The sequence below is a fragment of the Muscardinus avellanarius genome (genome assembly GCF_963383645.1).
Source record: "Muscardinus avellanarius genome assembly, chromosome: 13".
Taxonomy (NCBI): Eukaryota; Metazoa; Chordata; class Mammalia; order Rodentia; family Gliridae; genus Muscardinus; species Muscardinus avellanarius.
Genome location: NC_137799.1, coordinates 97,094,772 through 97,106,166, shown reverse-complemented (window position 1 = coordinate 97,106,166; position 11,395 = coordinate 97,094,772). Strand labels below are relative to the sequence as shown.

The 11,395-nt window shown below is 48.9% G+C and overlaps 1 protein-coding gene across 1 annotated transcript; it reads right to left on the bottom strand.

Annotated features, from left to right (window-relative positions):
- Window positions 1-2,888: 2,888 nt before the first annotated feature.
- On the bottom strand, window positions 2,889-8,600 carry LOC308271855 (procathepsin L-like; the record flags this gene model as incomplete). The annotated part of the gene is made up of 7 exons (XM_080708465.1): window positions 8,350-8,600; window positions 7,933-8,055; window positions 7,697-7,843; window positions 7,348-7,572; window positions 5,881-6,043; window positions 5,136-5,253; window positions 2,889-2,988 (listed from the first exon to the last, which is right to left on the bottom strand). The coding sequence occupies exons 1-7, from the start codon at window positions 8,473-8,475 to the stop codon at window positions 2,889-2,891; spliced, it is 1,002 nt and encodes a 333-aa protein (XP_080564591.1). The 5' UTR covers window positions 8,476-8,600.
- Window positions 8,601-11,395: the final 2,795 nt, after the last annotated feature.

Genomic DNA, 11,395 nt, shown 5'->3' with positions numbered 1-11,395 from the left:
TACAGAAGTTTGACTTATTTCCTTCAGGTCTCTTAAATAAATTGGTTTTATTTGTATTCACCACGTGTGTGACGATAAGCTTAGCCTGTCTGGTCTCCCCCCACCCCACCCCGAGTTTATTTTTAAGCCAAGGATCAGGTGTCAGTTCAGCCCAGTGGCTGCTGGCCGCCATTCCCTGGATTCTCACCATCTTCCAAGGCCGGGGACTATTTTTGTAGCCGAGCCTAATCTCTCGCGGACCTTGACCACATTTTCCATGTATTACCATGTACCTGAGATCTGTTCATCACAACTGTGAAAACTTATTTTTGCTAACACTGGGTACCACGAGGTTTTCCTAGGAAAGCAACGTGGAATGTCGTCAGATTCGACAGGTCAAAAGCTAAAGAGCCTTGGCAGTCGACTTGTGTCTGGTCTCTCCTGGAGCTGCAAAGCAGCCATGTGCTCCTCACCTGCAAGTTGGAAAGGTGATCGGTCAGGAGCCCTGCGACACCCATCACAGAACCTCGCTCCCTTGAGACACAGGGAGGGACTGCCTTTCCAGTATGTAAAAACCTCGTTACCACTGCTCATTATTAATTTTTTTTTTCTTCTGTGGTACTAGGGATGGAACCCAGGGGCATTCTACCTCCGAGCTCCACCCCCTGCTCTATTTTATTTTATTTATTCTTTATTTTGAAACAGGGTCTCACTGAGTTGTGGAGGGCCTCGCTAAGTAGCTGAGGCTGTCCAAAAACCACCATCCTCTCTGCCTCTCGAACGCTGGGATTACAAAAGTGCGCCATCATGTTTTATAATAACAACTTACCCTCTTCCTTCCAGATTATCAAATTTAGCTAGATCCAAGAGTTGGGTAGTCAGGTGCAGTGGTGCACGCTTGTAATCCTAGTACTTGGGAGGCTGAGACAGGAGGATCACAGGTTCTTGGCCAACCTCAGCCACTCAGTGAGGCCCTCACAATTTACACCGTTTCAAAAATAAATAAAATAGGGCTGGGGGTGTATCTCAGAGGAAAGATGCCCCTAGATTCAATCTCCAATACAAAAAAAAAAAAAAAAAAAAAACGTTTGGTGATTTCTAAAGTTCTATCACACAAGGTGAATACAGCTAAAAACAATGTATAGCTGGGCGTGGTGGCACAAGCTTGTAATCCCCACGCTTGGGAGGCTGAGACAGGAGATCACGCAGGTTTGAAGCCAGCCTTAGCTGGCTTAAGAGACCCTGTTTCCAAATAAAACATAAAATAGGTCTGGGAGTGTAGCCCAGAGGTAGAATGCTCCTAGGTTCCATCCCCAGTACCGCAAAAAAAATATATATCTATATATCTATAGATATATAGATATATATCTCTATATATCTGTATATCTATATATCTATATCTATAGATATATAGATATATCTGAGGCCTGGTGTGGTGGCGCACACTTGTAATCCCAGCATTCAGGAGGCTGAGACTGGAGGATCACGGTTTGCGGACAGCCTCAGCTACTTAGTGAGGCTCTCTGCAACTTGGTGAGACCCTGTTTCAAAATAAAGAATAAAAAATAGGGCAGGGGACGTAGCTCAGAGGTCAAGTACCTCTGGGTTCCATCCCCAGACCCGCAAAAAAATATATAAAAATAAAATAAAATAGCTAGAAGTCAGCCCGGCGTGGTGGCACATGCTTGTAATTCCAGCATTTGGGAGGCTAAGACAGGGGGATCGTGGTTCCCGGACAGCCTCGGCTACTTAATGATACCAAAATAAAGAATAAAAAATAGGGCTGAGGGTGTAGCTCGGAGGTAGAATGCCCCTGGGTTCCATCCCCAGTACCGGAAAAAAAAAGCCGACTAAAGTTAGGTATGATGGCATGGTTGTAATCCCAGTACTTGGGAGGCTAAGATAAGAGGATCGCAGGTTCATAGCCAACCTCAATTTAGCAAGATCCCGTTTCAAAATAAAAAGTAGGGCTGAGGCTGGGCATGGTGGTGCACACTTGTAATCCCAGCATTTGGGAGGCTGAGACCAGAGGATTGCTGTTCTCGGACAGCCTCAGCTGCTTAGTGAGGCCCTCGGCAACAAAATAGGATGGGGGTGTAGCTCGGAAGTCAAATGCCCCTGGGTTCCATTCTCAGTACCATGAAGAAAATAAAAAGGGCTGGGGGTATAGCAGGGGTAGAATACCCCTCGGTTCAATCTGCAGTAGCAGAACATAAACCTAGGTGCTTTCTACCTCCAAGCTACACCCACAACCCCCTTTTTTTTTTTGAAAAAAGATCTTGCGGGCATGGTGGTGCACACTTGTAATCCCTGCACTTTGGAGGCTGAGTGAAACAGGAGGATCGCACAGGTTCGAAGCCAGCCTCAGCTACTTAGTGAGGCTCTCAGCAACTTAGTAAGACCCTGTTTCCAAACAAAATATAAAAAAAAGGTCTGGGAGTATAGCCCGGAGGTAGAAAGCCTCTGGGTTCCACCCCCAGTACCACCAAAAAAAAAAAAAAAAAGATCTTGCTTTTGAACCTACAATCCTGCCGTCTCAGCCTCCCAAGTCCTGGGGTTACCAATGTGTGCCCCACACAGAGATCACAGAGTTCTGTCTTCAGAGCCCAGCCACATTTTCCAACTACACAGAAAGCTAATACATTACAAACACAAGTTCCACTAATATTTATTTTAAAAGGTAAAGAAAGCTTTATACATCCTTTTAAAAAATGAAAATTCAAGTCTTACAATTAAGCAATGAGTCCTCACTATCATAGAGCTGTTTATAAACAGTAGTTATAGTGGTAACATTTTACCCTTTGTAAAAATGTCACAGAATTCAAATCCCAATTTGAATCCTCAGATGATCCAAAGAGTTTCGTTTTACGGCCCGCTGAGAGTCGTCAGCTCCGCCGAGAGTCGTCAGCTCACACGGTGGGGTAGCTGGCCGCGGTGGCGATCCCGCAGTGATTGTTCTTGTCCTTGCTTATTTTTACGTAGCCATTGTCACCCCATTCTAGACCCCAGCTGAAAAAGGAGGTTCCCATTTTATTCAAAGTCAAGGACACATCAGCTTCATCAACAATAGCTGAAGCTTAAACAGCACTTTCTGCTTCTGAGCTGGACTCCCCGGCCCAATTTTACTTTACCTTCAAACTATATCCCTGCCCTATTTTATTTTTTATTTGCATCCAGGGTCTTGCTACACCGCTGAGGCTGCTTGCAAACCTGTGGTCCTTCTGGCTCAGCCTCCCAAGTACTGAGATTACGGGCGTTTGCCACCACGCCCAGCTGATTTTTGTTTTTGAGGTCAAACCTTTGATCCTGTCTCAGCCTCCCAAGTACTGGGATTACAGGCTTGTGCCAACATGCCTGGTGATCCTTCACTTTTTTTGCGGATCTGGGGATGGAACCCAGGGGCATTCGACCTCCGAGCTACACGCCCTGCCCAATTTTTTATTCTTTATTTTGAAACCGGGTCTCACTGACTTGCTGAGGGCCTCACTAAGGAGCTGAGGCTGCCCGTGAACCGAGTGCTGGGATGACATGCATGCCCACCACGCCTGGCTGATCCTTAAGATAGTAAACTGAGGGGGAAGCAGGGGAACTGCTGTACGGCAGTCAACAATGGGCACCTTACATTTCAATTAAAGAGAATGAGTTGTGGAATCTAATTCTGACAACCTTTGAGGCCCCTGAGAGCTGAGTAAAAAGAAAGGGAGGCCTCAGAGGGCACCCGGGAGGTGGCACACAGGCTTCTGGGTTGTTAAACAACCTTCCGGACTTAAACACTCAGCAAATAAAAAGAAAAAAAAGTTTTTAAATCTGCAGAGGCAAGCCGGGCGTGGTGGCGCACACTTGTAATCCCCGTGCTTGGGAGGCTGAGACGGGAGGATCGCACAGGTTCGAAGCCAGCCTCAGCTACTTAGTGAGGCTCTCAGCAACTTAGTGAGACCCTGTTTCCAAATAAAGTATAAAAAATAGGTCTGGGAGTATAGCCCGGAGGTAGAAAGCCTCTGGGTTCCACCCCAGTACCAAGCACACACACACAAAAATCTGCAGAGGCAGATGTTTCTGCTTGCTATACCTTGTTGAAAAACTGGAAACAAAAAGAAAACCATAGCTGGCTGTGGTGGCGCACGCTTGTAACCCCAGGACTTGGGAGGGGCTGAGACAGGAAGATCAGAGGTTCGTGGACAGCCTCAGCAATTTAGTGGAACAGTGTTTCAAAAGTAAAATATGGCCAGTCAGAGGTAGAAAACCCCTGGGCTCAACCCCCAGCACTGTCCCCCACAAAGAAAAAGAAAAAAGAAAAAGGAAATCAGGTAGGCACGGTGGTACATGCCTGCAATCCCAGCACTTGGGAGGCTGAGATAGGAGGATCAGAGGGTCAAGACCAGCACGCCCTAATTTAGCAGGACCCTGCTTCAAAATAAAAATAAGAGCTAGGGGGTTTAGCTCACAGGACAATGACCCTGGGTTAAGTCCTTAGGACTACAGTAAAAAGAAATCAGTCCTCAACTCTACAAGTTTCACAATTCTTTGCTTGACTTTGTTTTTCAGAATTAAGAAAAATTTCAGAATTTAGAAGTACAATGTTATACTTATTAATAACCCCAACAAACTCTTTATAATTCTGTGTTCACCCAAAGTGGGAGAAAGCCGGGCTTGGTGGCATACACTTGTAATCCCCGTGCTTGGGAAAGGTGGAAACAGGTTTGAAGCCAGCCATGCTGGCTTAAGAGAACCTGTTTCCAAATAAAAAGTATGAAATGGGTGTCTGGGAGTGTAGCCCGGAGGTAGAAGGGCTTCCAGGAACCCCAGTACCGCCAAAAAAAAAAAAAAAAAAAAATTTTAAAGATTTCAAGTTTTTGTTTTGTGGGTCTGGGGATGGAGCCCAGGGACATTCGACCTCCGAACTACAACCCCTACCCTATTTTTTATTCTTTATTTTGAGACAGAGTCTCACTGAGTTGCAGAGGGCCTTGCTAAGTAGCTGAGGCTGTCCACAAACAGCAATCCTCCTGTCTCTCAGCCTCCCGAATGCTGAGATTACAAGCGTACGCCACCACGCCCGGCTCAGGATTTTAAGTTTTTGTGAACTTGTTACTGAACACTAATACCAAACAAGGATGCTCTTTCCCACATAAAATGAGTATATTAGAGTTTTATACCTGTTCTTGACCAGCCAATAATTACTCTTATTTGAATTCGTTCCCTCGAATCCGTAGCCAACCACCAGAACCCCATGGTCCAGGTCCTTGCTGCTGCAATCTGGCTCATAGTAGATACCTAGGAGAGAAGTGAGCGTGGGCAGAGGGTCGAGTGACACGCGACAGGGACCTACCCTGTCACCCACGGTGGGGAGGCATCACAACTCGGGGAACGGCCAAACTCCAAGCATTATGTAAGAACTAAGAAATCGGGAGGCAGGAAGAAATCCACCTCCACAGAGGTCAACAAAGGTACACAAGTCCAAGACATTTCTACTTAATTTTTCTTCCCAAAAAAAACAAGTAAAACCTCCTGTTTTAAAAGCTAAGGTGCCTACACACATCCTCTAGCTAATACGCCAATCTCCTACTCCTAAGTCTAAACGAAGAGCACACACAAAAAAACTCAGCCATACTGTGCTACAGGATTCTTTAAAATATATTCTAATTGATAGCAGAAATCTTCTGGGAGGAGCTGACCACTGGAGAATAGTTAGGTGAGTCAGCTGTATCCACAGACTAGCAGTCACTTCAAAACATGTACTAAGAATTCATACTCATGAAAAAATGCCTCATTACACCACGCTCAACGCAAACTTCAAACTCTAATAGTCCTGGAAAGCAGGGCTCCATACCGAAGATCTAGTCAGGTCAGAGATTCTCCATTCTGCCTGAATTTCTCTACGACGAGAGGACAAACACCTACCTTCTTTATAAAACTGGAAGGATGCATGGCCTGCGTCAATAGCGACAGAGATGGGCCCAATACTGGCGACCGCCCTCATTAGAGCTTTCTCCCGCTGAGGGATGTCCACGTAGCCAGTGTCATTCGCCGCAGAAAACTCGGGCTTGTACTTGCAGCTTCCGTCCTTTCAAAATTAAGGGAGAAGACTCGATTATCACCACAGACCTCCTAGGGAGTATGGGTTCTAGAACAAACATGGAAGCAATTTGCATACTTTGATTTTCTTTTTTCTTTTGCTTGTGGTAGCACAGTTTGAACCTAAGAGCATTCTGTGTCTGAGCGAGACCACCGGTCCTTTTTAGTTTTCATTTGAAAATGGGTTCACCGGGTTGCTGGGTCTATCTTCAACCTGGGAATCATCCTGTCCTGGCCTCCCAAGTACTGAAATTAGGCAAGGGCCGCCACACCTTGTCTCTTTGGAGAGCCTCGTAAACACGTTTATAATTTTTTATAACCCAGGGGCATTCGCCCTGAGCTTTTAGCCCTTTTTTATTTTGAAACAAGACCTTGCTAATTGCTCAAGCTGGCCTCAAGCCTGCGATCCTCCCGCCTCAGGCTCCCAAGTACTAGGATTACAGGCGTGCCTCGCCAGTCCTGGCTTCTGGTCAGCATATTATAAATCATCCCAGGAAGCGACATGCTATTATCTGACTTGAAATTTAAGATTAGCCGCTCACTGAGGCCTAGCTTGACCTGTCCAAGAATTTTTTTCACAATGAAGAAACTTCTAGGCAGAATGGTTTGCACATTCTCCACAGTACAGAGAAAAAGTGGTAAATGTTAACCATCTACTCAGAAAACTAAAACCTTAGTCGTAATTTATTTATTTATTTTATTTAAAATTTTTTTGTGTGGTACTGGAAATGGAACCCAGGGACATTCTACCTCCAAGCTACACCCTCAGCCCTGTTTTATTCTTAATTTTGAAACAGGCCCTCAATGGGTTGCAAAGGGCCTAAGTAGCTAAGGCTGTCCAGGAATTCGGATGCTCCTGTCTCCGCCTCCCAAATGCTAGGATTACAAGCATAAACCTGGCTCATCTTATTTATAGCTATATATATATATAGCGGTGTACTGGAATGGAACCCAGGGGTATTTTACCTCTAAGTTTCATCCATAGCCCTATTTTTTATTCTTTTTTTTTTTTTTTTTTTTTGAAACAGGGTCTCACTGAGATGCAGAGGGCCTCACTAAGTAGCGGAGGCTGGCCATGAATGGTGATCCTCCTGTCTCAGCCTCCTGAATGCTGGGATTACAAGTGTGTGCCACCACGCCTGGCTCATTAGTAGTAATTTATAACGAGGTACTGACAGTTTAGAGGTTGACAGTCTACCATCTAATAATGTGAATTGTGAAAGACGTATTTCTGAAAGCCCTCCACTTTCCCAACGCAGAGCTGGAATGCCGTGGCACACGAGCCCCATTCACCTGAGCTTCGTACGGGTAGGATTCCTCCGAGTCCAGGCCTCCGTTGTCCTCAACATATTTGAAGGCAAAATCCATTAGCCCGCCATTGCAGCCCTGGTTGCCTTGAGGTCGAGAACAGTCCACCAGGTTCTGCTCGCTCAGGGCCACCAGCTGGCCAGTTTTCCGGGCCATCTGGCCCTCCAGGGCTCCTACTGCACTAAAAGCCCAACAAGAACCACACTGACCCTAAAAAGATAATAAAAAAAAGCCCACAGTTTACTGACCGCATCTTACGCATCTGAATACTCTAAAAAAGCAACTCTGCCCGCTGCTTCTTGGAGCTCCGTGGGACGGGCTGACAGCATCCTACCTGATTCTTCACAGGAGTGACGAGGCCTTTCTCTCGCCAATCCACAGACTTGGGGACTTCACCAAACAGAGGCTCGTGGAACACCTTCCCCTTCTTGTGTTTATGGTTTTGGAATCCATTCCTCACCTGCCTGAACTCCTCATTGGTCTTTGAGGAAAGGTAAAGACAACGTTGCAAAGGGGGAATGTGTTTCGTAAGGAGCCGGGCGCTCCCCGCACGCACGCAGGCGCACTCACCATGTCCCCGAAGGCGTTCATCTCCATGCGGAAGCCGTGCTTTCCCAGGCTGTACTCTCCGTTGTGCAGCTCGATCATCCTCATGTTCTTCTCCCACACCGCTCTCCTCCACCCTTCTTCATTCTGCAAGTGCGCACACCCGATGGCCAGGGTGCCGACTTAAACCCCAGCCCATACTCACTAAGGGGATCTGCAAGCACGGAAGAGCAGCCGGGGGATGGCTCTCCCTCCCGTTCTGAGCACGTGCTCCATGCCCAGCTGGGCACAGCGATGTCTGCTCACACCCTGCCCACACAGGTGCCCCTAGGTGACTGCCTGGTAAGAGCTGGCTTCTAGAAGCGACTCTCTGGCCCTTAACTCCCAACAGCAAAGACCACTCTCTCCGGGGTCCCGCCAGACATTTTCGGGGATACCAACCAGGCCGTACAGTCTCCTGTGTGTAGACTTCCACTGGTACCACTGGGTATCTAAATTCTGGTCGAATTTTGGAGTGGCTAAAGCTATTCCCAGGGAAAAGGCAGCTAGGAGGAGTGCGAGATTCATTGTTCAGAAACCTAGAAGGGAAAAGAAACAAGGGCTGATTATTTTCAAACACAATATCTTCCCAAATATTAACACAAAGACTATCAAAGGTCTGAAATTCTAAAAAAAAAAAAAAAAAAAAGACGGGCCAGAAATTAATTTTCGATTATAAAAAAAGGTTATTTGATTGAGCTACCAAAAGGAAAAACAACCTGACATATGGTACAGGAATGTAAATTAACTTTAATTCCTGTAGTGCACTGCTAATTTACTGTGTGTGTGTGTGTGTGTGTGTGTGTGTGTGTGTGTGTGTCACTGGGGATGGAACCCAGGGGCATTCTACCTCCGAGCTGCACCCCCAGCCCTCTTTTTTTTTTATTCTTTATTTTGAAACAGGCTCTCACTTGAGTTGCAAAGGGCCTAGGTAGCTGAGGCTGGCCGCGAACCACCATCCTCCTGTCTCAGCCTCCCAAATGCTGAGATTACAAGCGTGCACCACCACGCCCGGCTGGTAATTTATTTACGTTTGGCTAAGTCTCGCTGTACCTCACGGTTCAGAATCTTTTAACTTGGAAACAAGAAAATGGTTGGTCCAGGCTATTTACCAACACTCATCTCCAAGGTGAAACCTTATTAAGGAGGGCCTGTGGTCCCAAGGAGGGACCCCCAGGAGTTAGGACGCCGCCTCCAGCAGCAGAGGAGAGGGGCCGGTCTCCGCCCTCCAGAAATGGAACCTCTGAGACCCCCCGGGCCCGGGCTGGGCTCGGGGCCAGCCGCTGCCCGCGGCGCGATGGCCGCATCGCGGGGAGCCCCGGCATCGCCACCCGGGAGCCGGTCCAGCGGCCCGTCCCCGAGCCAGGCGACCCCGGGCGACCTGGATCGGGAGCCCCGCGGCCGGCCCGCCTCCCGCCGGGGCCGGGCAGGCGCGTCTGGGTCCCGGGCCGCCCGCCGCGCCCTCCCCGCGCCCCGAGGCCCCCGCCGGCGCTCACCCCGGCGGCCGCAGCTGCGCAGGCGCACTCGGCGGACGCGCTGCCCAAAGGTCCCGGAGGTCCGAGCATCTGGGCCCGCGGCCGACTGCACTTTAAAGCCCCAGGTCTGCGGCCGGGCCGGCCCCGCCCCCGCCGCCGGCGCGCGCCGCCATTGGCTGGGCCGGCCGGTGGGCGGGGCGCGCGGGCGTCGTCATTGGCCGGAGCGGCCGCCGGGCGGGGCCTGCGGGCACGTGACGCGCGCTCAGCCTGCGCCCGGGCGGGGCTGCCGGGCCGGGGAGGTGGGCGCCCGGGGCCGGCGAGGGTCCAGCCGCGGAGCTTCCCCCCCAGGACTGCCCGGAGGCCCACCGCCAGCTCGGTGGCCGGTTGCCGCTTAGCCCGCTCTTCCTGGGGTTCTAGTGTTCTGTTAAAATATGGAGGCTCCATAGCGTGGCTGCCGTCAGGTCCCCCAGACGGGGCGGGAGGGAGAAGGCATGGGGACGGACACGTGACCTCCCACCGTCCGGCGGGATCTGGTCGGAGGTGATGGGGCCGGGCGCGGTGGGCACGCTTGTCATCCCAGCATTCGGGAGGCTGAGACCGGAGGATCGCGGTTCGCGGACAGCCTCCGCTACTTAGTGAGGCCCTCTGCAACTCAGAGAGACCCTGTTTAGAAAATAATAATAAAGAAAGAATAAAAAGTAGGGCTGGGTGTGTAGCTCGGAGGTAGAATGACCCTGGGTTCCGTCCCCAGTACCGAAGGGGGAAAAAAAAAAGTGATGGGGAGCTGGCTGGGCATCCTGCACCTGGGGAAGGCGTCTGCAGGCGCATCCTGCCCGGGCTTCTCTGCTTAGGACTTACATCCTCTCCGCCCTCCTCAAACCCGCCGCAAACTATCTCCCAGGGAAAAAAGGGTGGCTTAATAGAAAGGAGAAAAAGGCCGGGTGTAGTGGCGCGGGCTTGTAATCCCAAAACATGGAAGGGTGAGAGGAAGGACCGCAGGTTCGTGGCCAGCCTCAGCTACTTGGGAGGCCCTCTGCAACCTGAGACCCTGTTTGAAAATTTAAAAAAAATCGGGCTGGGAGTGTAAATCGGAGGTAGAACGTAAATCGGAGGTCTCAGACCCCAACGTCACCACACAAAAATATTTTAAGTTTACTTTATTTAGCCGGGAGTGGTGGCACACGCTTGTGAGCTCAGCATTCGGGAGGCTAATACAGGAGGATCACGGTTAGCAGACAGCCTCAGATGCTACTTAGCGAGGCCCTCTGCAACTCAGTGAGACCCGGTTTCAAAATAAAAGAATAAAAAATAGGGCAGGGGGTGTAGCTCGGAGGTCAAATGCCCCTGGGTTCCATCCCCAGACCCGCAAAAATAAAAATAAAAAATAAAGAACAAAAAAAAAAAAAACAGGGCTGGGAGTGTAGCCCGCTAGAATGCCCCTGGGTTCCATTCCCAGTTATATAAATAAATAAATAAATAAATAAATAAATAAATAAAGTCAATTTATTCATTTATTCATTTATTTTTGTGGTACTGGGGATGGAACCCGGGGCATTCTACCTCTGAGCTACACCTCCAGCCCTTATATATTTATTCATTTTTTGTGGTACTGGGGATTAGACCCAGATGCATTCTACTTCGAGCTATATACCTAGCCAGATTTTATTTCTTATTTGAAAACAGAGTCTTGCTGGGTGATGAGAGTCTCACTTCTTGATGAACCTGGCCTCTTGTCTCAGTCCCGAGTACAGGGATTAGGATGTGCCACCATACCTGGCTTTCTTATTTTTTTGAAACAGGGTCTCACTAGGTTGATGAGAGCCTCACTATTTCCTGAGGCTGTCCTTGAACCTGTGATCCTCCTGGGATTATAAGCATGCATTACTAACTCACCCAGCATTCTACCTCACCCCCAGCCCAATTTTATTTTTTATTTTTAAACAGGGTCTAGCTAGGTTAATGAGAGTTCGCTG